We start from the raw sequence: 27,239 nt of genomic DNA, 5'->3' as shown, positions 1-27,239 counted from the left end.
TAACCATGAGCAATCCTTTTAAAATATTTCCTTTGATGGCTGGCTGTTTATATGGATTCAATGAATGCAGGTTTGGTGAAAGAGGGTGTCAAACAGGTCAAGAGGCGAGACAGACACTGTGCCCTGGAAATTCAAGCCTTTATTATCTGGTCTCCATGGGATTTCCTTTCCTACATGGAAAAATGTGTGGTAATGCCATAGCAACAACAAAGGCACAAACATAGCAGGACATGTCTTTGCTGTTTAAGGCTTAGTAGGCTGGATTTTTTAAATGACTGCATTTCCACAACAGTTATTTTGCTTAAAGTAGTATAAACAATGAAAATCTGAACTAAAAGCACAAGAAATAAGGATGAACGGCTTTCCATCTTCTCTTTGAGGATCTGTCTGTGAGGCAAAGGAAGCCCTATAAATGCTAAGGACAAGTTGAAAAATCCTTGTTTTAATTTTAAACTGATTCCTCCTCCTCATCTCCTCCCAAACTAATGAAAGAAGCATCCTTAAACCCAATGATAACCCCCTCACCCTGTGTGCGTAAGCACAGCTGCCTGCAGCTACACGTATTCTCTGCTAGCCAGTTCCCACAGACAAAATCTACTGCCTGCTTGCTGTGCAAAGGGACTTTGATTAAGGATTCAGGGGCTAAATGGCTGAGGACATCTGGGATGTCTATGGAGACTCACAAAACTGGAAGAGGCTCCACACACTATAAAAATGGAGAAAAGCCTTCAAGTGCCAACCCTGAAGGCTGGGCAGCTCCCTAGGGGCAAAGTCCCTCCCTCAGATGGCAAAGGCCAGTTTCTGTGCAGTATATATGCCAGCAGGACATGTAGGAAGGCATAAGCTGTTTTTTTCATATGCAATTCATCCAGTATTTCACAGGAATCCATGACTCACAAACAGCATTTTGAAGCCTTTGCAAATGGTAGAGCAACATGATTTATCAAAATCAGGTAATAATCATGACACAGATCTGTCAGCAGCTCCAGAGGGAAGTTTTGCAGCCCTCCTATAACCTTTAAGATCCTTGACATGAAATGCAAGGCTTCCTGAGCTGTTTCATAACCTTTTTCGTAACCTTCCTTTCACAAGCCATTATTCTTCACACAGCAAGCCCAGATAGCAGGGCCCATCAGCACCTGTCACAGAAGAGGTCTCAGCTTAAAACTCACAGTTTAGCTGTCTTATTTCAAACCAGCTCTTTATCAGAGGAGACCAAAGTCATGCCAAGATAAGGCATAAGATGAATGTGTGTAAGAAAGAAAAAAAATCAATTCAATTTTCAGGAAAAACTACTAACTACATTTCGTAGAGTTACTCAGTTTGTGCTGGAGTAAATCCAAGACTAGATTCCAGTGCCTTCATTTGCAAATCTATTCTACATACTCGTCATGGTCTCTGCAATACAGTTCCTCTGACGTCAACTTCTGCCCACTCATTCTGGTCTGCCCAGGAACCTCAATTAGTCATTGGATATAGCGCTGTAGTAACTGCTTAGTAGTTTAACTGTTTCACTCAGATCACCCCTCAAGGGAGGGCACCGAGCATCCAAAATTCCCTGCTGATATGCAGAGGGGACAAGTGCTCAATATCTTCCCAGGACCAAACCCTTCAATCATCTTCTTTGAAGCCTAAATCTTAGTTCATTCAGGCTCTCATCACAGAACGCCAGTGTTTAATCTGTAATTTACCTAGGATGTATTATACTGCCTCTGATTGCACTATATGCTCCTTTGAAAAGAATAGCCGAAGTTGGGCAGTATCCAGAGCCCGTCAAAAAAGCCAATGGCAAGAGGTCCTAACATGCCTTGATGTGAGCAACTGACCGACAAACTCACAGATAGGGTTTCGTTCAAAAGGTTCCTTCATAAAGAATAATAACTGCACTAATAAAATGGATTCTCTAATAGCTCAAAACATGTTAAAATTGTTTCAGTAGGCATAAAAAGAAATATTGTGAGATTAACACTTAACAGATTGAAAACATCTGGGTTTAGAAAATGGATTGGTGAGACAGCCAGCTTTTGCAGGGCTTTGCAGGGTTATTTCCCCCTTTGGATTAATCTACTTGACTACAGAATAAGTATTTTTCTGACCTGCCAGCAGAGACAATATTAATAGTTTCTAATTCTTTAGTCAGCAGAACAATAAGGTGAATGCATGCCTGGGATTGGGTAGAGGGGAGTCTTTACGATCCTCCAGCATCCCTTTAAATTCTCCTTCTGTCACTTGCAACAAAACAGGCACTTTTTGGTATGGAAAACACATGGTACACAAAGAAAAAGGAAAAATAAGCCTGCCAGCTTTAAATGCAGAACTGCACTCAGATTTATGGGGTTATGTCTCAGAAACAGAATAACAGTTGATATCTTTTTATGGGTGATTGGGAAAAAGTAAATGTATTTCATGCTATAATACAATGGTTAGTGATCTCGGAGAGATAATAGATGGATTTTTTTTCATTAAAATGCCATTTGCAAATGGAATAGGTGGGTGGAGTCATTGACTTGATAGTGGTAAATGACCTGATCACAGGTGAATAATAATAATTGTGCACTGGCAATGATTGGTGCCAACTTGACAGATAGCTCGGATCTGACCTGTAATATTTGGCATCAAACCTCATTTCTATGCATCCAGCTTCATGCCTTCTATCTTTATTACCCAGTGCATTTTCTTTTCTGAGAGCAGTCTGATTGCTACTAATCTTCTAGCCTGTAACCTAATGCTCTCTCCCTAAATGAAGTCCCCATATTGTTGATAAAGAGTCATTGTGTTCGCTTATCTCCCTCCTCTCCAGAAGTGATAGCAAGAAATCTGACTTCTCAATTAACCTGTGCTGAATTAGAATCTTTATGATCGAATTGGTTGACGTGATTTTTTTTTAATCTGGATTGCTTGAAACTCAGTGAGAATTAGGGCTTGTGAAACTCACCAGAGCCTCTTTCTGTGTGTCAGAGCGCTGTGGTGTACACAAATGAGAAGCCATTTTTCTGTCATTCTTACAAATTGCTTTTCTTTCCGAGATTTTATAAGGAGGAATGAACATGGCACTGTGTTGCAGGGAAAGCAACAGAAATGAGATCACTTACACAATGGAAAAATAATGGATGTTTTACAGATATAGCAAACAAAGGTGAATACAGCATAAATCTGTCTATAAGACAGACCCTCCACAAATTAATTAAAATGATAATTTAGAAGGTATTTTTCTGGGGTGCAATATATGTTGGCATGTAAGAATGAAGACATTCAAAACCCAGTGTGCTTATGTCACCTGCATGTTTTCCGAAATATTGTTTTCTGATTAAAATAATCTATGTCTCACAAATGCCACATCACATTCGGGAATCTCATCAAAGGTTATGTAAAAAGTAAACAAGTAATTAGCCCAGAGAGGCAGGAGTTTCCAGCTGAGCCAGGCCAGGAGGCACATGGCCTGCTGGGCTGGGAGCACGTCCAGCCCATCAGCCCTGACACAGCACAAATGCATGGGCTTTCCTTTGCTCTGCCCCACTGCAGCTGCATGGGCTCTTTGGTATACAGGCATCCTTCTGCTCTCACAACTGCTTTATCAGATGAGACCTGGCGTTAGACGCTGTCTTCCCTGTGTGTCTTTGAGCTTAACCTGCAGGCATAAGGCTTGCTCTAATTCCTTGGCATTTTACATAGATAAACCAAGATGTTTAACTACAGAATGTTTAATTAGAGACTGTATTTAAGATCATCAAAATGTCTCCTACATTAAAAAGCATATTAATTCCATTAAAATATGGATACCTAAGGAAAAAAAAAAAAAAAGATTTAGAGGCTAAATGGAACCTCTCTCATTACAACTTCTCTTTATTGATGCTGTTTGAGTTTTGACGGGAAGGGCACTGGCAGCAGGTCCAAGTCTGATAAATACATTTCCATTTAAGATTCCACCTGTAATTATCCACTGTAGGAACACGAGGACTTAAATCAGCGTGTCCTGGATAACTCCTCTTTTCACCAAGTAGATACTTCAAATATTTTTCTTGTTCAAACAGGGATGCGTAGCTATAGCTGCATGGAGGGCTCATCTCCATTATTGTTAATCTGGTGAGAGAAAGCCTGCACTAATACACACAGAGGTGGGTACGAATCAGATTTTTCCATATCTCCATGGCAGATTGAAGCTCAAACTGAAACTAATGCCATAACACAAAACAACAACAAAAATAGGGACACAACACTAAAGTTTAGTCTGTATTTAAAAAAAAAAAAGTGAGGATGTCACAGAAATGTGATGGAAAGGACGGAAAGAGACTGATGTGCCAACAGAAGTCAGAGATCATAGAATCATAGAGATAATCCTGAGTAAGTCACAGTATAGCAGCAGATGTAAAACTAGAGGAAAGAAAACATGAAAGCCCGTAAGAAAGAAAACATCGGAGTGGGATTGCATAGGTGTAAGATAAAATTAAACACAGGATTATGTAGAGCTTTGAAGAGGACTGGAAATCGGTAAAGGTTTTTGACATTTGCTTCAAAAATTGAGACACTGCCTTGAAAAATTAGCTCTTGCTTTCTGAAGATTATGGCTGAATAATGACATTGCTTTGCAATGGTTTTTAGGTAGTCGTGATTGTGGGTGAAAATTCTTACTAATCTTTACACTTCGTACATAGATCTCTCCATCAGGAATTGGTGCCTGAATACACACTCACCCTGACTCCCATGCAGAATATACCCTGTAAAACTCTAGCTTAGAAGTGAATATTTTAATAAAAATACTACTTTGCCGAAGATTTCAGCAGATTTCAATGAATGCTTTCTCTTCCAACCAGGATTTATGATTTCTGTTTTAGATCCTGTTTAAATTCACATTATTTCAGGATCATTTTATAATGTTTGCATAGCATTTCAAAGCACCTCCCAGTAAAAAGGCATCGAGGTAATCTATGGCACTATAAATAAGAACCTTTTTTAAGAAAGTCCTTGAGTCATTTTGCTGTAATGACAGCAGGCCTCATTAAACAGCTGCATATACGGCACAGATTGGGGACATTTGAAATGCTGGTGTGCCTGCATTTTATAACAGCCCCAAATGTGACCCCTGGGAACACAGCAGCAACAGAGATGCAGGACTCAAATTTGATTGCAAAAGGAGCAAAAGTGTCAAAGTTGGCCTCTCCCTGTGGTGTGGGATAGTCTGGGCAATGGCTAGGTGCTGCTTCCCTTCACCTCTGCTTAATGCTTCATTACTCACCTCCCCCTAACCCACTGTGCTCAGCAGGGTGACATTGTCTTGTGTGTGACAGCCACACAAGGCTCTTTTCCTAAAGGAAATCCCATAGCTGTTTTGTCCAGGGTCTCCCAAGTGGTGCGTGTCAGTGCCTTTCATGCAAGCACTTAGCTCTGGACGAGCACGTGTTTCAGATGTGCAGTTTTTGCGTAGTGACTGCTGCAAAAAGCGGGCTGCGGGCCTAGTGTGTAAAGGTGCACCTTACATCTGGCCTTACTGCTTCTGTGAAATGAAGTGTCCAGTTCACCTGCTTATCAGGAATAGTAGGACCATGCTTGCTCTGAAGGGCATACTCCAACTCCCGATACGGGTGCTCACGGCATGTACCACCTTCCTGGCATCCTCCTCATGGGTCAAGGTGTGCAGATTATATAGATATAGATGCAGAACTGAGAGAAAGGATCTAATCTTTTCTTAAATTGGTGAAATTTTTACATTTCTCTTTGACAGTCTCTTTCAGTCTTTAGAAATCCAGGGCTGTGCTAGGCTCACCGTGGCAGCCTTATACATGTATAATAGTGCTCAGTGCACTATTTATTTATTAACAGTATTTTATAAACCATTTCAAAGAACACAAATACATGGAAAGTCAAATCACCACTGGAGGTCTTTTCCAACCTTAACGATTCTACGATTGCTATAGAAACTACTTGATAAAAACAGCTGTCTGCCTTGCACACAAAAGCTGACCTACTCCCAGTGCACAGGTTGTCCTGGCACTGGCCCCAAAGCCAGCAATATACTGCCTCACTCGGATGAATTCCCTGGAAAAATGGTTTGTGTCAATGCTGATAAGGGAAGTGGTGTGAGGGGCAGGCAACAGATGTCACAATTTAAGCCCCTAAATCCTACTGATATTAGTCTGGAGAGAGGAAGGAAGTTTTTCTGACTCAGTGGTAGGTTGAGGCTTTAAGGAGAATACCAAATACACCTGGAGCTGTGGCACACTCAATGCAGGGTATGCAAGATCATGGCATGGATACAGCTGTGTACTCTACACTGCCCATATCTCTTGCCCATAGAAGGAGCCTGCTCAGTCATCCTGCTCTGAAGTTGTCCAAAAAGCAGCAAGAGCAATGCAGGTGCTGGATTCACTGATAATTGTTTGTGTATTCTAGCTACGCCATCCCTCAGCAAAATAACTGTTAGGAAAAAACTCGTAGAAATGTAAGAACAGGAGACCACAATTTTAAAATGCAGTTTGTTGTATACGTGATTGAGAAATCAAGCTTGAGAGGATCTTATGAGAAGAGGCCGAGAGAATCCAGTCAAGCACTTGTTCACTTAAGCTGCTGAAAGTTCAACTCTTCATTCTATGGCGGCAAAACATTTGAGTCCGGACATCCAGGGGATTAACTTTGTAATTTGGCACTGGGCAATCTGGACTACAAATTTATCTGCAAGTCGTTGTACAAGGGCTGAGGGGTTTGATCCTCCATGGGTCACTGAACACAGGTAAGTAATTTTATAAAATAATGTTCCTTCACCCCTTCACTGTGTACAGAATACCAGGCTTCCAGACTGTTGAATTAAAGCTGTAAATTTGAACTGTCAAAGCCAAAAGATGTTGGACCAGGCAGCAGGTACTTTTATGACATTTTCTTATTACAAGCACTGAGATGCAATTGCTCAGAGAGAGCATTAAATCAAATCGTGGACGGAAGCTGCGACAGAAACACCCCAGCTTCCTGCCTTACCACAGGCACTGCCAAAATACTTGCTATTAACCTGCGGGGCCGGGGAGCTGGAAAGTGAAGATGCTTTTCTTTTGGATGGATTTCGCTGTTCTAAGTTTAACAGCGCACTTGTGTCTAACCAGTTACACGTATCTTGATGAACTTAAGCCTATGAAGTAACTACTCAATCACACTTTTAGAACAGCATCTCCTGCACTGCCCGGTCATGTACATGGTGAGAGACACTATGCTCCCAAAATAGCATCAGCCATAGAGGAGCAAGCATGGCTGCTAGCCATGTTTAAAAACAAAGCAGAAAGAATGATTTGACAGAATGAATGATGCAGATACTGTTAGAAGACTATACTGTGCTGAACTGACTACATTTTGGTTATACAGCTATGGGTTTGTAACTTCCGCAATCCAAGTAGTCCTCAATAGCCGCATATAGCAGAGCACTGTTGTTGAGAGAAGTTTAATTGTTTGCATGGAGTTAAAGTTTTTCTGTGGACACATCTCTTGGGACAGCAGAGAGAGATACTGTGCTATCAGCATCATTCAGCCAGGCCTTGGGTTCCCAATCAAAGGAGTTTACTTGCGTTTTGTTGTTAATTGCTCCACTTGTTCCTTCTTTGTAGTCAATCAAATTTACTTCTGTCTGTAGATCCAGTAATTACATGTTCTTGTTTTTATGCAGGGCTAATAGACCACCTAAGGCTTTGTGTAAATTAGTTAATGTTTTCTCCTCCAACGCTGGCATTTCTCCTGTATTATGGTGACAGGTGCAAAATGTTCCTTGTAAAAGCATATGGCAAATTGATGAAGTACAGCAAATGCTTATGGGTTTTTGAAGGACAGGGTTAAAGAAGCACGTTCTTCATGATATCAATGAGCACAGTGTTGATTTTGTAGTTCTTCAGTAGCCTGAAATGCCTTAAAGTTGCTGCTGCAAAAGCAGATATCTCAGGAAAAAATGTTATAACAAACATGGAGGGGAAAATAATTTCAAGAGGTGCTTAAGCCAAGTGGGAGTGGCCACATTGGGCAAACAGGCTAAAAAGGAGCATGGATCAGTATCTGTCTTGCATTAAAAAGCAAAACTGTGGAGCAGAGTTTTTAAGCCATCCAAATAAAAATAAAGTATTGTGTTGGGGAAGATAAAGTGTAAGTACTTTGTCACTGTAGCTTTGAAAATGCCTGTTGTTGTTGAATATTAATCTGCTAGTCATGTTGCAAGAGAACTGTGGTTCTCTGTAGATATCTGGGGGCAAAACCTGGCCTAATGAGGTCAGTGGCAACACTCCTGTTGACTCAGTACAGGCAGGATTTTATTCCAATTCTTTAACTGTTTTTATTTCCTGTAAATAATCCCTGCTCGAATTGGAAAAATTTAAAGTGAGGTTTTATTCCTGAGTGCATAACTATAATGCATTAATAAATCAGGAGCCAAACTAAATATCTGCTGTTTTCCAATTATGTTTCAGCCTTCCCATTTATTTCTGTTTTTCCTCTTTCTCATGCTATTTTGAAAACAAAAAATCCACATTTTCTGACAGTTTTGGGATGCCCATAAGGGGGAACACATACTCCTTACTCCACCAAAAAAATCCCCACTGTGTGCTCAGGCAGCACTGGATTCAAAAGTACAGCTTTTTTTTCAGTTCAGCTTTGGTTCCCTTCATTTTCTGCTGATCCCATGAAATTGAAAAAGCAAGTGGAAAAAAGCTGAAAGATCCCATCACATTTTCTCCAATTTAAAGTACTAACTATCATGTTATGTAAAAGCCTGAGGTAAGCCTCAAAGTTGGATCTCTTACACAGCAATTTCCTTGAAGAGTTATTGGATCGCATTTTCATATGGCTTTTTTCTGCATACAAGTATTTTATTGCATCTGTTTATCCCAGTGACCTGGAATTCATTTATTTGACAAAGACATTTCCACAGCTGAGCTTCCAAATGTACAGAGAAAAGTATGACACATCTGCTTTTAGCTTGTTCTCTCTGTGGCTCATTTGCAAATGAACACTAGAGAAATACGTGTGCAGCACAGAGGTTACACATCGTTACTAGCAAACACCAGGTAGCAAACTTCAAGGTGGCAACAACCGTGCCAAACCACAAAATTAATATGACTGTGATGGAGTGTGGGAAGGACTGCAGTCAGTTGGGCATGCAGTGTTTCTAGGGTACTAAAAACCTGATGAAAAATCCTTTAAATCTTCTAACTTGTTCCCAAGACCCTTCCACTGTAATCAGATACTGTAGTGGGGACCTTATGTCCTCCCCCTCTCTAAGCAAGCAGCAGCGATTTCTTAGTTTGGAAGTTGACTCGCATACATTTACAGCTGCTGAAATGAACGTGGGGCCTCTTTATGCCTTCATGAGACAAAACCCTAAAGGAATTAGGATGGAGAACAAGTGCCATTATATCCCAGCGCTGTGCAGAAACTTATTCCTTTCTTGGAGGGAAAAATAGTTAAACGAATGGAAACTTTTGAACCCTGACGGCTGCTGTATGCATTTAAGATTCATCATTTGCCTTGCCTTGATGCACATCACTTCTGGCAGAACAAATGAGTATTTCCTTGATTAATCAGCAGTCCTCAGGGAACTGCTCTTTCTGCACATACATTATGATCATTAAGAAGTCATACTGTCCTGTGCTTTTTGCAGCATATGGAAAATGCAAAGTAAATTGTGCAAAATATACTACGTTTATTAGATACATTTCTCTGTATCTCTTTCAGTTACAGTGTAATTTGGTATCCTGAGATGATGAATGATGTAATTAACTTAATTTTTTTCTGTGCTGCCCCATAAATGTTATTAACTCAAACATGCAAGAAGATGGAGATGCAACGGAGTTATTTTTGTCATCCCTGAAGGAAGCCCTTGTCACGCACTAACCAGCCCAGACACAGTGCCTGCCTGGGGCATTTCTCCTTGCTGTGTTGTAGGGCTGGCAGTGCCAGTGCTGGTGCCTGCAGCAAAATGGGGATCCCAGCTCTCAGCAGGGTGGCAGGGAGCTGGGCAGGCACAGCTGAGCAGGGATGCCTGAAGCCAGGCTGCACTCACCTCTAGAGTCAGGAAAACCCAGCTGCATCGTGGGCGTTCCTCCCAACAGCATCCTTACACCCCCCACAGACACACAGCAACCTGCCAAACTCCAGCACAGACTCACCAAAGGCTTTGCCAGGCTCCCACTGCTCTCCTGGCTCAGCCAACCCTACCCACACCTGAAATCCCCCAGGGGACAGCTGTGATTGGCAGCATCTTTGGCAGGACTAGCATAGCTTGGGCCCAGCTGTGACACAGGGGCAGGGCAGAGGGTAGAAACCTTTACTATATTGGAAACAACTGCTTTCACTTTGCAGGCAAATTACTGGTTAAATCACATTTGACAGACTCCAGAGTAATTGCTGTGTGAGCAGCCCGTGGATTTAGGAGGCAGGCGCGATGGTATGTTCAGCTGACAATTAGGTGGCTCACCCCATCAAAGGAAGCGTCTCTTGCCATTGTATGGTATTGGACACCTAATTAAATAGCAAATGAAAGTGAACAGGTCCCCCTTGCACTAGCAAAACTACCTAATTCTGGTACAGCACAAGGCTTGTGCTACTGAAACATAGATACTTGCTTTTGGGCCATGGGGTGCATCTCCTGCCTGCCAAGCACATGATCACTTCTGAAGAGGAGCCATCATGCTCTAGAGAGCATGGAGCAGTTCTTTTCTTTCTTTCCTTTCCTCCATCTTCAGGGTCTGCTTTCCATGGAAAGGAGACTCAGGCCTGCAGGGCGAACAGACACATTTCAGTAGGCACTGATGAGAACAGCCAATGCAAGGCTGTTTTCTGTGTCCTGGGCTGAGACAGATGGAGAGAAAGGTGTCCCAGGGCTGGCTGGCAGCAGGACCTTTTACTTTGCTCTGTCTAACACACGTGAGCATCAGCAGATCCTGCTGCCAACAGTTATCGCTTGCTGAGACTGAGCTGAGAGGTGGCTGCACAGGAAAGCAGCCATTAAATGCTGCCTGCGTCTCCTCTGCAATCACAGTGCTTGAGTGGCCCTGCCACTCTGAGCTCTGCAAGGCACTTGGAACCAAAATGAAAGGAAATGGGAAACTGCGGCTCCATTATTTCAACACAGATTGCACAGAAGTTAGTGTGCTGCTAGAGGAAGAGCTTTGGTCCTTCCCAGCTGACCTGAGACCTGTGCTCATCTGCAATCATCTTTTGTTTTAGGAAAATGAACAGAACCAAACCTGCTGACAGGGAGAAACTTCCACAAATCTTGTCTCATAGAAGAATTTCCACTAATGCTTTTCTCACATGAAAGAGAATTCGTCTGTGTAATATTGTTCCCTGATGGGCTTATATTGATTTCTTTTTTAAAGATGAAAATATATGATGCAATATTTTTGAAAAATTAGAAAAACAAATCAGTCTGTAGCTCAACATAATATATCACTTAAAAATGCTAACTAAAGATCAAGTGAAAGGGAAGAGAAGTACGAATTTTTTATTACAAGCTAAAGACTGAGCTTAGAAATTAGCTTCACTTCCCTGACCTGCTGGACTGGAGGGCACTGCATTTCTGGCGCTCATATGTTAACAAGGTCATCTGCACTCCCAGGAGAAACTCAGAATTCATATCTGAAGTTTCAGCAGACAAAAAAAACAGAGCAGAGTGATTTGCAGTTTCTCTACATACAAATATACTCAGATTTCCAGTGCACATGTCCCTCTCTATGATCGGGGGGGCGTCTTAAGTAGTTTGTTTATTAAGAAAGGTCAATGCTTGTTTTACTTAAGCACTTCAGCTCCCCTTAAAAAAGGAAGTATAGAAAATAAATACATTTCAATGTCAGAAGATCCATAGCAGTGCTATTCTCTGTATTAATAAAACAAAGGGAATAATACAGATGTCCTTGAGAGTAACTGTTTCTTACAGAGATAAGATGGTGATTAATGGGAAATTTGTTCTTGCCAGAGGTGGCTATCAAGTAAAGTAAATAAATGGTATGGTTCTATTCTTGCAGTCTACCTATCATAAATATTATTACTCTGGAAATAGGAAACTGTAATACTACTGGCCAATCAAAGGTTCAAGATTCTGAAAACATCCTTGCCCCTTAGGTTATTCTATTGGTGCCATCATTTACCATGATGCCACACGGAAAAAAAAATGGCGTGGCAACCAATTCAATTTAGTTTTAAAATAATTTCTAGGATATAATGTTATTTTCTGATGGTGTCACTGCACCTTGTCAAAATTAGCTAAATATGTTAACCTTAAGAAATGGAACAGCCTTTATGAAGCTGGATTTTAAACCTGATAAAGTGTTAAAAAAATAATAATACAGGCTATGTCCCTTCTAATGCATTTTTAAGAGATCTGCCTATAGAGTCCTGCGGCAGCTCACCTTCTTCCTAAGCACTCAGCAGGATGCAGAATACTGCTAGGAGGCACCAGCCTCCTGCAGTTCTTCTCAGCATTTGTCTGAAGTTACTTGCACAAGAGACAGAGGATTTTCAGTGCTAGCTTAACTGGAGATATTAAAAAAACCTCCCCCACAAAGAGGGGGATTCAATCGTCCTCATAGTTTATTTATAGATTTTGTATTTCATGGTCCAAATATATTAACTAAGTTATTCTGTCAAGAAGTATAAATGATGATCATTTGTTAGCTGAACCACTTGAATAATTGTATCAAAGTGTAATAAAGTTATTGAAGGGATTTATTAACCTGATGAAGTAACTCATTAAATCCTTCAAATGCATTAATGAAGGAGGAAGCATGGGTCCTTTCAGTATAACTGAAGATGGAAAATTGTGCAGCAGAGCCAACCTGATAAAAATGGTCAGATACCCCAAATCACTTTTATTTAGCTAGTCGTTTTGGGCATTTCTATCACTACGGTGGATTTCTATATTATTTTTCTAACCTAAGTATCTCTGCCTCAGAACTCAAATACTTCTTTTCTTTTACTATGACCTAAAGTTACATAAATTGTGTCTGCAGTGGCAGGTAAAGAGTCTGGAGGGCTGGAGCCAAAATGTTAGCATTAATTCATTTGCACAGCTGGCAATCAGTATAAGCAACCTCTGCTCAGAAAAAGCTGGACAGTAGAAAGAGCGTGCATTGACTGAAGAAGGACAGGTCAGAGTGCAGCACGCTGGCAGACTTTTCTGAGGATCGGACCTGGGATGACCTGCAGAGTTGCCAGGCTGCTCTCAGTGAATTAGCAGTTGCATTCCCATTTCCTATCTGCTGAACATCTAGGGTTAAGCCACAGGTGATTCTATTTATAACAGTTTTAAAGATTAGGAAAACCACTGCATTGATACAATCTGCACTTTTCAAGTTTGCAGCATTCCAAAAAAAAAAACCTTCCAAGTACACAGGTAGTATTTACTGTTGGAGGTGCAGCTATAACTGACTTCAGTAGGATGTAGCCAACCATATGGCTACAGCTGTGGCACCTGGGCTGTAAAAAGAGGGGAGCTCTGGAGAAGACAATTATTTCCAGCGTTACTTGTGGTGCTGCTGATTTATTGTGTGCTGGAATCAGTAGCGTGAAATGAGGGTTGTTACAGAACTGTTTTTTATGGTCAGGTGGCAGTACATGTACTTCTGCTGAGTGATGACATTCACAGGACTAGGATGTCTGAGAAACAGAAAACTCTAGTTTCGACCCCCTGTCAAAGAGTTTTTATTATGAGATACGAAAACATGCAATTTGTGTCTTCCTGGCAATTCCTGTGTCCTGGGAAAATGGAAGCTGATCTTTGTAGCTTAAATCAATTAGAAGAAGGATCTAGGATGCCTTTTTTGTTTTAAGCATGTATTTTTCATGGTTGCATTCCATATAAAATGCTGTTTTGTCAGGGATTCTGATCACCATTCAGCCATTTATGTAAAATACGTCTCTGAAAGAGGTAATGAATGCGATATCCCTGAGGCTTGAAGACTGTTGGGATGTAAAGTGCAACTGTAACGAAGTGAGATGTGGGCATTACTCTCAGGCATCAGGCCTCCTGCTACCACTGACTCAGCTGCCACATCGTGCATCTCAGTGATGTGGGTGACAAGATATAGAATGTGCAAAGTCAAAATAAATTCACTGTATGATGCCTTTACAATAAGGTCACCTCTGATGTAAGGCTAGCATTTAATGGCTACCAGCTTCATTATAAATCTGTTTTCATGAGCGTCTGCTCTGCTTAAATTGTGAGTCTTGGAAGAGGTGAAAAAATTGATTTAAAACAGACCTGTGAGGTCTGAGCAGGTTGGGAAGAGAAGGGAGCAAATGTGTCATGTCGAATCATGACATTTCAGGTGATCTACACATCACTGCCCATCTTTTGGACCTCATCCCCTCCTCTAAATAGCTATTTAAGAACTTGGAATTGACAGCCAGAGCAGGAGCCAAGACCTGCTGCATGTAGGCTGTGCAGAATCTCCCCTTCCCAGGCAAGCTGGATACTTGGGAGAGACAATATGCTACAAGGAGACGTGTCCGCTCCCCCACTGCTTCCAGCTGCACATGGACCCAGGCTGATACTATTTCTTGCTAGGGAATGCATTGGATGGTGAGTTGAAGCTGCATTTGTTCTTAGCCAAAAGATCACAAGAAGAAGTATTGATTAAATTTTCAGTTATCAATTTCATTGCCTGCCTGTGCTGGACAGCATGCTAGTTCTGGCATGGATAGGTTAATTAACAGAAGCAAAGCATTTGCCACCTTTATTTCTATCAGTAGAAATGGAGCTGAGCAGCTAACCAATGTGCATTGCTTAGAAAATATGTACCATATTATGTTTACCTAAAATAGAGCAACTGAAATATGCATTTTTTATTAGAACTTCTTAATTGTTGAATAAAATTTAACATAGATAAGGGAATGCAGGCACATTGCAGGCACAATACATTCTGAGCATGCTGCTCTCATCTAAAGGATCCAACACTTAAATGTGTCAATATTATATTATTACTCTGCTTCTGTGTTTGGTGTTCTGAAAGAGATGAAGTGAGCATGACTTACACGATTTCCAATAAATTAAATAGAAAATATAAATATTTATTGAAGCAATTAAAAAAATAGGAAAATTGTAATGGCTTCCAAATTAGAGTGCCTCTGACAGTCCCCATTTCTTAACTCTCTGAGCCTTGTAAAATTCTGTGCAACAATCTGCTATTCTGAGAACCACTAGCTCTTGTCTCTCCCTTTTACAGTCTGCTAAATAGGCTGTATATCTTCTAACCTTGCTGATGACAAAATGCACTCCTTCACCATAGTCCACACAGTGCTAGATCATTTCAGCCTTTTTGAGTAAATGGCATGCAACTCTATAACTGCATGATTAGGCCCGTAGATTACCAGATTACAACAATAAATCTTCACCATAGCTACCACTCACTTGGCAGAAATACTGAAGTTTCATCATTTGTTCTCATGTAGAAAACATGCTGTGAAACGCAACCTCAAAGGTCACTGGGATGGCATTTTCTTTTGTGGCCCTTAATAAACTTGTAGCTAATGCAGCAATTACCAAGGCCAATTACCTCTATGTTGTCTTCAGAGAATTTCTTTTCCAAAGTCTGGATAGTTAGATTCCACTTCCTTCAGTTAAAATGTGGGGTAGATTTAGCTACACATTTCTGTAACAGGCTGTTTGTGCACTAAGGGCCTGTCTGCATGAGGAAGCTATGCCAACAGAACTTGAGTGGGGTATTTAAGTGGTACTAAAAAGATTTCTGCAAAAAAGGTGTGTGGACACTCTTATTTCAGTGTTAGTTTTATTTAAAATAACCTCTTCCTGTTACACCTCAGCTAAATACAGATAAACTGAAATGCTATAGTAATATTGTCCAGCTTTTTACATACATATATTTCTCAGTAGTTTTGCATATATATACATATATAAAAATATAAGCTACTATATCTGATGCAGTACCTCAGCCTGTGAGCTGTAGTAACATACTTAGCATTTATTTATACACAGACTGAAACATTGTACAAACCAGTACATATCCTTTGTTAGCTAAGAAAGGATTTAGACATGCTACGTAGCTTTCTTTATAACCACATTTATTTTATAGCTGAGAAGTGCTAACTTGTGAGTTGCACCATTTAGAAAAGCTAGAAAAAGAACTGGTATAATCTACTTATTTGGCAGCAGTCCAGGACTGATACATGTTCTTCAAATCACAACATGTTTGACTGAAATGAAGCCAATGAAATAATTCTTTAAAAAGGAGAAGAGCTAAACTGTAATATGTTAGAAGTGACTGTATCATTATAACTAGTTCCAGGTCTTTTTCAGAGGAGGACAGCTTCATTTTGATACCAAGTATATGGATATTATTATCACTTTTCCCTTCTCTCCACTTTGCTTTCTTTGGAGAAAACAATTGCTAGGGCTGTTTTCAAGAGTTTGAATTACGGGTACCTGACTTGCACCTGGGATGGCATTTAATGGTGGTCCCTGTTTGCCTCACCCCTCAAATGTTTTGTTTCCATAACAGCAAGATTTTGTCTGCTTTAGTTTTATCTTTAATAAATCACTTTTCCAACCATTTTATTTATACTTAATTGACATTTAAAATGAGGCCTGCTGATCTTAGATGTATTTCAGCTTTCACCAAATTTAGTCTAGGTAATTCCTCCTCTTCTGAAGTAGCCAGAGAAAATTGCTAATCTGTGGATAGCCCCAAAATGCCTCTTGTTTCTGCTTGTACACTCACGTGCAGCTATTAGCATGGAGAACAACAATTGTGACCTTGGATTTTATTTAGCATTGTCTTAAGGCTTCCAGTTGTTAGAAAAGACTTAAATATATTTCATTTTTGTACAGGGGAACTTGCACCATGTACGTACAAAATATCCTAAATGTAGTGACCCTTCAGGCATGCTATAAAAATACTTGCTAGGGAAGACTGCTGGAAATTACTAAGAGTAGCTTAGCCAGTGCAGTAGGAAAAGAGATGATGCCTTTGAAGATTTCTGGCTGATTTACTGGTTAAAGGTTTTTCTCAGTGCAGCTCAGATATTAGCTGTATTTCTGGCTTTGTGTTAGGGTGTCTGTGGCTTTGGATCAGCAACTACCTTCTTATTTAAAATTATATTAGTAAAATCAAATAAACATAAAGAAAAAGCTTAAGAGAAGCTAATAAAATTATTAGAGAACACTGTATAAACCTGAGGAAATGTTACTCAAAGTCAGCTGAGTGTGCCTAAGAATTGCCAGCTTTAAGGAGAGAGAAAATGGATTATAAGTAAGAGGAAACTCCTTGATGAGATGAGTGAGAAAGTACAGCTGCTTTGGTAGATTAAGTTTTGTCAATAAAAATGTTCCAAGAATAGATAAGATGGTAAAGTAATCTGTAACACATTTGGAAGAATACTCTTACTGGCATACGATTCAGCCCTAACTCTCATGATTGATGAGAAGTCCTACACTCTTGCAATTAAACCATCATAGTTACAAGTATCAGGAATATAATTTACTCCTAAAGTAAGCAAGTAAGCAAAAAGAACTTCTAAGACCAAATAATCTTCTTACAGCAGGTAATTCCAGGAAGATAATTCAGGCACACAGCGTATTTTACTACTAGTAATCATTGTTACACATCATTTAAACACATTAACAAATACAATAAAATAAAACAATACCCCCTACATGGTTCTTTTTGACCCTTATATCTGTGGACCATTTCTGGATTTTCATCTCCAATTCTTTTCAGAGTTTAAACATTTGTATGGAAGGATACACATAATCTTAACCAAGTTTTCACACTCCTGCCTCATGATACAGAAAGCTGTTAAATTGTTTCATATCTTGAAAACTCCAGCAGTCTTGGGGAAAGAAGTGGAAATGGAAATAGCCATTTTTTTGTGCATGGTATTTAAGACAGTTGTACATTAGTGCCCTCTGCACATACTCTAGAGAACTGCATTACTTTGGTTTGTCTGGTTTAAAATTAACAGGAAAACACATTGTGATTGATTTAAATACTTAAATAGTACTTCAGAAGATTAATAAAATGATTGAACCTGTGCAATGACAAAAAATTAAAATTTATTGTATTTTAAAATAGCAGAAAATGCTGCTTTTCCCTGAGTAGCAGTGATATTAACTCAGTATTATTTCCAATTATAATTTACAACTTTTTGTATAGAATGCTCTGTTTTCCATAAAAAGGACTCTAATGATAACCTGTTCCTGATAATAAAGTTATTTTATTTAGAAATTAACAAACTCAGGTAGCTTTTTTTTTTTTTTAAGAGGAAAACATTTTTAAAGCCTTGGGTCTGCAACAGGGAACAAGAGCACAGCCCAGGGGTACTGCCTTGTTCAGCAAACCCTTCAGAGGAGAAACTGTCAGTTACCATCTGGCTGCAGGACACCAGTGAAGTACAGAGGACAAGAGAGGAAGAGAGTGAGACTGTAACTTTTGGCAGGGCAGAAGGTTAGAAAGCAGAAATTAAAAGTGACTTACAGCTGAATCAGTGCACGTGGACTTGACTATAAACTGACTTGCATTCAGCAGTGGCTGTGACATTTGGTGGTGGCCTGTGAGAACTCAGGTGATAATGTCCTAGCAATAACAAATACCATGTGTTAGATACTAAAACAACAACAACAAGAAGCATGTTTCTAACAAGACACGGTAGTTTATGGCAGATAAGTATCAAAAAAACAGTCTGAGGAACCAAATGATCAGTCAAGCCATGTTAAAAAATGAAATCCAACCATCCATTTTACCAGCAAGTCTGCTCTACACTCCATATGTTTCATATTATAGAAGTAGCCCAAATATGTTGTCTTGCCTTCTCATGATCTTCTATGGCAGTGGGATTACACTGCGTATAATGGTAATACACACACACTGCTGTAGTCTGACACCTTTCAAAGAGATGTTTGTTGTTGGAAAACTGCAGAGGCATAAGTGCTATATGAGGTGCCTAAATGGAGTCGCACTGTTTCTTTGTGTGTTCTCCCAGCTAACTGCACTGCTGATAGACAGCACCATTAAGCAGTCATTAGCACCATGTCTGAAAGCTTGGCTTCTGCTGATAATAACAGGCTATTCAATATTTTGAGCCTTTGTAAGAAGGAGGGCACCTAAATGAGAATAATGAGGCCATTCTGTGACATGCCTGAGGATATGAAACCATGAGTAACTTTTTAGCCCATTTGATATGTGAACACATTACATTCGACTGTCACAGATTATTTCTATCCTAAAAAAAAAAAAAAAGCTTCTTCTATTAAATCAAACTATAAAAACAAAAACATCAGTACCAAGTAGCATTCAAAACATTAGTGTCACTGTAAAGCACAACCTTCAAAATAATTCTGTAGCTGGGTTACCCAACAAAAAAGAAAACATACATGGACAGATTTATGAAGTAGAGCAGGAGGGCTGAGATTCTAGCAGAAAATCAGCAAATTCTAACAGCAAAGCTTAAAGGGATTTTATGATAAAAAGATTACTTCCAATTGTGCATAATGACTTGTTTGGCTGAATGGGATGTGTGGATTATTTTGGCTTTGAAAAGGTGAATGAACTGAAATTTAGCTTTTAGACCTGATTCTTTCTTAGAATTAGATTTTCTTATATTCTTAGATTAGATTTCTTAGATTCTTTATTAGAGCAGTTGCTATTTCTCTTAAAACTCATTTGCTTTCCTTTGCAAATGGCTCTAGCATTTTACAGTTTTTCCACCATATGGCTGTTTCGAGATTCTTCACGCAGTCGTGCAGTGCGGGTTCTGAGTGGGGCTGTGCTGCAAATCCACTTTACATCACAGTCTCTTCAATAGCATGTTGTTCTACTTCCCGTATGAGCCCTCAAGCAAATGCTACAGCCTAAATAGGTCTATGGGTTGATACCAGTTTAGCATATGGCTCAGCTTAGACGTTTAATATTCAAACTTTACAATAACATTAGGAAAAGTCCTTCTCTGTTTGTTCTCCAAGGTTGCTTTCTATGTTCCTTTCTACAGAGATGGTGGAATTTTCTTGGGCATGCAAGTGTGCCACAACTTTTTACTGAACAAAGGAAGTGTGCTGGCCCTTAGCTCTTTTTCTTCTTTTGGGAAAGCTCAGTGACCTTTGCTAGATAAGAGGATTGTGTATATGTCTAGTTTAGCTTCATTTCGTATTAATTTTTTGTACTGTTTTAAGTGGTCTAATGTGTGCAGTTAAGGTAGCTCTGCATAATACAACTAATTTCTTTGTATTTAGCTTCTGTTTCTGTATGTTTGTTTAACAGTAGAGCCTGAGCACACAAGCACAGCTGCTAAGAACTGTACAGTGCTCAGCATCTTGGGCTCCCTCTGGTTAAATGTCATGGAATGCAAGGCATGTGCTGAAGATGTTGGCTGGGCTGGGAAGGACCTTGCATGTAGCATCGTCACCTTCATACACCTTAAGCCTGGAAAGAGGGGAAAGCCACTGTGTTCTTTCCTTGTGAATCACTGTAACCTTACCATTCACAAAGGCTTAAAGGGAATGAGAGTGGGTGTGGGAGCAAAGGAAAGGCACCTGCTCTCAGAGAACTCCACTTACTGGCAAGCAGTTTCTCTTTGTACCCTTACAAGAATTACCCTAGAGGGAAACAGACTTGCAAGTTTGCCTCTGTTCCAGTTTCTCTCCTTTTAATTTCTATTTTCTTGGTCTTATTGTTTTTTACAAGGATTAACTCAGTGGTTCCACTTAGACTAGAAGAAAATGTTTTTTTCAAATTATTAAGGGACTTTACAAGCTGAGCATGTTAAACCTTTTGAGTTCAAGTAGCCTACAAACTTAAAGTTTTTTTAATTAAAAAAGATTAATGACTGATTGTTGTTTTTAGTGGATACATCTAAGATTTAGCCTCTCCAATATTATAATTGGAGTAATATGCACATGCCCTACCTTAAAGGCAATTACAAATTCAGAGAATAGTATGTAGTGTTTGTTTTATCATCTTAATGTTTCATTAAATGTTTGCTGGTTATGAATTATCTATTAGCTCAAATGTAACAGTTAATTCTGATTACCACTATTCTTGGATTACTAATAATACACCTTGAATTTGAACTAAATGCTATTCTGGAAGAACAGGAGTTTGGAATAGGGTCTGCCTCATAATTATCCTTCTAAAAAGCATAAAATAAAGCCTTTTAAAATACACTACAGATTTTAAATACAGCAGTAATTCATTAGCACAAAACAAACAAAGAAAATTAAAATAATAATTTCTCAGTGTTCTTTTAAACAAGAAGTATATACAATGGCTGGGATGGCAAAAGCCTTCATATCAGCCTCGGTCAGCCCCTCTTGACTTCCAAGGTGGACAAAACCAGGTCCTGAGCATTGTACCTGGAGTATTTTAATGCATCTCTATCAGAGCCATGATTTACACCTTGACAGACTTATTTTCAAAGCTGGAAAAGTAGTTCTACTGTTCATTAATTGCATAAACCATGTTATTTAAATAAAAAAGGTATTCATTAAAGACTAAAATCTGTGAAGTTCTATTAAAAGCTAACAGATAATACACACTGTAATTGTGAGTGGCAAGTCTGGCTTTCAAACATCAAGATGTAGCTTAAGCTTTGCTTGTATTTTAGATACATTTCCTCATTATACGCTGAATTAATCTGCTAGTGTATTTGGCTTAAGGGAATAAAAAACTCACTGGTTTCCTCTTACTTTAAATTTGTGCATTTACACTGAAACTCCAGATTCTACAGCACGTCTTGTTATCTTCATTCTATGGTTTTAAACCCAAGCTGTCAAAACTAGATAATATGGGAAATTTAGGTCTTAATTTTTTAGGTTACAACCCTAGGTTGAAAATGAAAAGTTCTCATGAAAAAATATCCCAATGCCACCTTGCTGCCATGTTATGACACTGCTGTCCATCAGAGGTAATTATGAAAAGGAAAACAATATGACAATTGAAAGGTTCTTTTTTAAGCTATAACTTTTCCCATTGATTTTAATGTAACATTTGCCTTTCTAAAACAAGGATTTTTTTTTCAAAGGAATTAAATGTTCAATAATAACTGTGTTTTTCTCCTCTTCTCTAGTGTTCATAATGGCTTCTGGGCTTTTGGTTTACCCTTTTGGTTTCAACTCTGCTACTGTGAAGAGATTCTGTGAGAATTCAGACATCTACTATGCAGGAGACTGCCAGATTGGATGGGGGTATATGCTGGCAATTGTTGGGGTCATGCTGTCTGTCTTTTTACCATTCTTTGCAAAATATGCACCAAAAGAGCACATATCTCCAACTCCAATACCTACTATTTTATAGTATTTTATTACTGTATAAGAACAGAACATTCCTGTCTACAGGCAATGGGCAAAAATTATTATAGCACTTCCATTTAGCTGTATTGCTAAAAAGAAGGGGAAAAAAAAAAAAAGGAGATGGGAGAGAAGGTCAGATCCACAAAGACCAAAAGTGCATTGATAGTCTTCCGTATGTATAAGTAGCGAACACTCTGGAATTGAACTAAGATTAATCAGCAGCCTTTTTACTGCTCTAAACATACAGTGGCATAATGCCTTAGACAAAAAAAAAAATCTGTTTATCCTCAAAACATCTGTCTACCTCCCAAACAGTTTCATTTGTGTCTCAAATGCGTAAGTCTTTTAAAAGCTTCAATTCACTTTTTATATATTATTAAATGTCAAAACTTTTATGAACCCAATAGTTTTAAAACCGATAATGATATTTTGTTATAATTATTTTGATTAGTGAAAAAAGACTACTAGTAGCCATGGCCTAAAATTAAGCTTGATAACTAAAAAGAATTGTATACAAGAAAAAGTTTCTTTTTAGTCTATATGTATTAGTAACACTTCCATATTGTAAATTGTCAGCACACTTTTTAATACCAATCTAATCTTCAAGATTTACAGTCATCTTTATGAAGATAAATTTTAGATGACTTTTTTCAGAGAGACAGAGAGAGAAAGTGATCTAACTACTTCTAAGGGCTCCATGATGATATAACAGGTTACCAACAGAAAAAAAGAAAAAAAAAACATATTTCTTAGGATTGTAACTTTATGTGGAATTTTACAAAATGACTTGAACTATGACAACAGTAAGTTTTTTGTTGTTGTTTGTTTTTAAGGCTGTAAAGAAAAACCTGTGTTTACAAAATGTATGTGCCCTATGGCCCTTGTATGTAGTGACAATATAAGCCAGAATTAACTAGATTCTAATATTTCCATTCATATTAAGATCCCACTATTGTAAAAAAAACAACAAAAAAATGCTACTGAACACAACAAACGAGAAGAATCTAATTCTGTGTCAGAACTAGCACATGGACATATTTCATGGACTTATATGTGAAATCTGTCTAGTTTCCTCGGTAGCATCGGATTCATTACTGTCAAGGACTGAAATAAGTGCACTTGATTGTCTTAAGCAAAACATTGGGTTCTAATCTCACCCCACTGTTATGTTTTTCATTTAAAATAAAATTTGAATTTTAATTCTATTCTCATATTTTATATTTTATTATTTATTAACAAAAAGATAGATTATATTTAATTCAGAGCTGTACTTCTCAGTTTTGTATTTTGGCAAAAAACAAGTGATCAAATTTATTATTTTTCACTTAAGTGAGCCCAACTAATTCCTGAATTTAGTTTGCTTGTGTTTTTTTTGTGTGTTTTTTTTTTTTTTTAATGGAAAGTGTACATGAAGGGACAGACAGAGAGACATGTTGAGGATGTATAAGAAAATGCAAACAGATAGAACAATCACTGTGTTATTTTAATACGTCAAAGACTTCTATAGTCTAGTTTACATTCCTCACGCTTATAAACTTCAATGGAACATTGAGTTATTTTTCAAGATAACAGTCCGTTGTCACGCACTCTAAAGGCAAATTCTGCACATAAACTTAGTAAGTTCCATTACTAATCTTTGAATACAGATTTCAAAGTAGAATTAAGTACATTGAAAACGAGAGAGAATGAGAGCACTATGTGGTTTTGCTCTCACTAAGGAATTGTATCTTTCAAATATTTAATAAAGTAGGTTGAAGGAACGTCTCTAAAATAAGCAGAAGAGATTTCCATCATTTCTGTATAGTAATGTGCTTTTCAGTAATGTCTTAAACTTTTGTTTTAAAAGAATAGCTGAAATTGATAATTTTCATATAAAAGTCAGAAAAGTGAGGAATAACAAACGACAGGTAAGAAGATCATCACCACAAAGTAGAGAGAGACAGAGAGGCAGGCTTTTCTTTCCTAACCAACCTGTGCCTTTACACTAGTACCATTATACAAGACAGGATCAATATGGATAAAAAAAATCAACAACTGAAAAATGTTGAGTAATGTGTATAAACTGTATTATGTAGGGTTTTTTCTGTTTTGTGTAATGTTTACGACTGTCACTTAATGTTTCACTAGAAAAGTGATTTGTTAGTGTAAAATAGAAATATTTTTTTCTTGCAAAGATCTAAATACTGGAAGTAAAATTAATTTAGATTTTTATTAACATCCATAACATACTTAGTAGACACAAATGATCTACTCCTATCATTGCTTATTAACATAAGTTTTACATATGCAGAACTGGAACTATCAATCAATCAACTGAAATCATTAGGACTACATTTGTGTGACGTTGATTACACACACACAGGTCTGGTCCCATAGTTCAAGCTTCCTTTGTAACTTTGACTTACTGTTATAATGGAGTCCTACAATTTACAACACCGCTGTAACAAATCCTTTACTTCTTAAAACTCAAACTCTTCTGTTGTGAGTATTGTCAAATTCTACTTCCTGCAATATTCTTCACCATTTACAAGTTAAACTAATGCTTCCATTTGGAACTTTCTTTAATATTTTATAATATATAAAGGAAATCAAGTATATGTATATCACCCTTACAACTGGATAGACAAAAACTTTCCTTTAAACATCCATGCTCAGAACCAGCTTAGCACAGAACGTAGAGATAATAATGCAAGTGATTCTTACTACAGTTAAGAAACTAAGCTAGTGACTTTAGCTTCTCAACTGACAGATTTAGAGGGTGTTGCTAACAATACATGTGCTAACACTGACAGATCACTTTTTTAAATAAAGACTGCGAGTTAAACTGTGTAAAGCGTTTTCTTGTTAAAAGTCAAAAAAAAATTCTGGGATCAGGTTCAAGTTTTATTCTAAATATATATAATTTTTTTAAGTGTAACTAAAAGCTGTATTTTCCATTAATGTGTTTCTGCGTTGATTAGCTGGCTCCTTTTTAGAATATTAACTGTTTTCTGTATTTGACTTGTTGGATACAATATTTCAATTATTTTAAATGTGAAATTTCCAATTGCCAACACTGTATAATAATAATAAAAAAATCACACTGTTCAGTAATTTGATATCTTTTTTAAAAATAATAATAAAATAAAACAACAAACACACAAACAAAACACACACAAAAAACCAATTCCCCACAGATTTGGTAGAAAGCTATTGAAGTAGGGAGAAAAAGAAATAGAAACAGCAGGGATAATCTATGAAAGTCAATGTTTGAAGGCAAAGACACATAAACATGTACACGGTCAATCCCTCAGATGATGTTCCTATGGCAAAGGAAAGGAAGTTTTGTGTTTAAGTAATTATTTCTCTCCAACTTCCTATGTGCCCTTGAACAATGTCCCTACAGCTTCAAGGTATGTTGCTATTTTATACAGGTGTTATAATGATTCATAGTTTTTAAAGAAAAATATAATCTGATAACATAACAATGGCAACCATATGAATACCTAAAATATGTAGCTGTATCCTGTGAAATTTTTCTTCTGTGTCTATTTTGTTCATTTCTAAAAGATATTCTACACATATTTTTGTTATTCAGCAAAGGAAAGGGAACCCATTAGTTGGAATTGAAGTGGAATACACTGTCTTCTTACATTCTGCCAAAGAGTAATTTTAATGCAATTACACAGAGCCAAAGAGAACTTTGTTGATGTTTGATAGCTACTAAACTTTGACCAAACAAATACTTAAAGGAAGTATACAGTCAACATTTTGAAAATAGGTATTGAAGGAAATTCTAAAAATTGAAGATAAAAAGCAATAGTAATCTGAATTAGTTTTGATAAGATCATTTTTTAAGACACTTGAACTACTGAGAGAGTCAGGTTTGTGGTTTTGTTTCAATTACCTGCATTTGCAAATGGCCAGGTATTATAAAATTTAGAAATAAAATTTCACTCTCATCAAATTGTTGGTAAAGGTCTAGATTGATTGTTTCTATTCAACAAACAAATTAAAAAAAAACTACCAACAGTGGAAAACAGTTGTCTGTAGATGATTTACTTGGGAAGTCAGAGTTGTCTCAGAGAAGTAGGGGCTTGATGCCCAAATTTTCAATACGTATTTGAGAATTCCTGCACACTGAGGCCATCTCTGAAAAGGAGATATAATTTTCCATTCCCTTTAGCCACCTGTGATTCTGCCTCATTTCTCCTTCTCATGCCTCAAAGATAGTTCTACTGTTAAGTGTTTTCTTCACTGACTGGTCACTAATCCACCTGTTCTGCTTTTAATGATCTGAATCCACTAGGAATAACAGACAAAAGAGCTATGAATGGGGTATCCCTTATGATTTTCACAGTGAAAAAGATCCATGGATGGTGAGGGTTTTTTTTTTTTTTGATGAAATTGATTAAACAGTCCATTTCTTTCCAACAAAATAGAACTTGACTCATCCTAGTTAAGCAGGAACAGTTCATATAAATAAGTTATGTACATATAAGCAACTTCAACATTTTAATTCAAAATTTTTCCAGTAAAATCTAATCAGCTACATAACAAAACCTGCACAGATAATTAGAAAATATGAACTATGAAAAGTAATAGTGGAAACAAAACATTGTCATTAACATTTGTTGGATAACATAGCATAGTAATATTTGCAATTGTTTAATCACATTTTCAGTATTAGTTTGGCGAAATGCTTTAGGATGTCCAGCCTTTTTGGTAGTGAGTAGTGAGGAATGAAAATGGGTTTCAGACAGCCATTCTGACTGTTTTAAATTTCATTCATTGTTTTTACATATGCTGTCATCTCAACATCTGCAATTTTAACAAATTCTTGGAAAGTGTTTTGTTCTGGAATAGTTGCTGGTCTTACAGAGACGCACTTGAAAATATTCCTTTTTGTGTCATAGTTTCCCATACATCTGTGCACTCGACCTCTAATTAGTCTTGGGAGCTCGCGGTCCTTCATCAAAAGCATAATAAACAAAAAATTATATCA

At 37.9% G+C, this 27,239-nt stretch overlaps 2 protein-coding genes across 13 annotated transcripts in view; one reads left to right on the top strand and one right to left on the bottom strand.

Moving 5' to 3' along the window:
• TMEM211 (transmembrane protein 211) overlaps nt 1-22,409 on the top strand; it is a 61,297-nt gene extending 38,888 nt beyond the window's left edge. The window contains exon 3 of the mRNA XM_040532840.1: nt 22,033-22,409. Within this exon, the coding sequence (XP_040388774.1) occupies nt 22,033-22,259 (227 nt within the window). The 3' untranslated portion in view covers nt 22,260-22,409. The remainder of the gene's footprint in view (nt 1-22,032) is intronic.
• The window catches only part of SPATA22 (spermatogenesis associated 22), a 65,440-nt gene that overhangs the window by 32,398 nt on the left and 5,803 nt on the right, over nt 1-27,239 (bottom strand). For 6 of the 12 annotated variants that reach the window (XM_040532816.1, XM_040532820.1, XM_040532821.1 and 3 more), the window contains one exon: nt 26,967-27,203. In XM_040532816.1, coding sequence (XP_040388750.1) covers nt 27,012-27,203 — 192 coding nt within the window. In that variant the 3' untranslated portion in view covers nt 26,967-27,011. Of the gene's footprint in view, nt 1-10,587; nt 10,735-11,513; nt 11,599-15,935; nt 18,549-26,966; nt 27,204-27,239 lie in introns of those variants that run through there. The other 6 variants (XR_005814036.1, XR_005814034.1, XR_005814035.1 and 3 more) reach the window with 4 other exon arrangements.

Source organism: Cygnus olor, chromosome 20 (assembly GCF_009769625.2).
Source record: "Cygnus olor isolate bCygOlo1 chromosome 20, bCygOlo1.pri.v2, whole genome shotgun sequence".
Taxonomy (NCBI): domain Eukaryota; kingdom Metazoa; phylum Chordata; class Aves; order Anseriformes; family Anatidae; genus Cygnus; species Cygnus olor.
The sequence above is the reverse complement of the archived record's forward strand: the minus strand, read 5'-3'. Positions and strand labels throughout refer to the sequence as shown.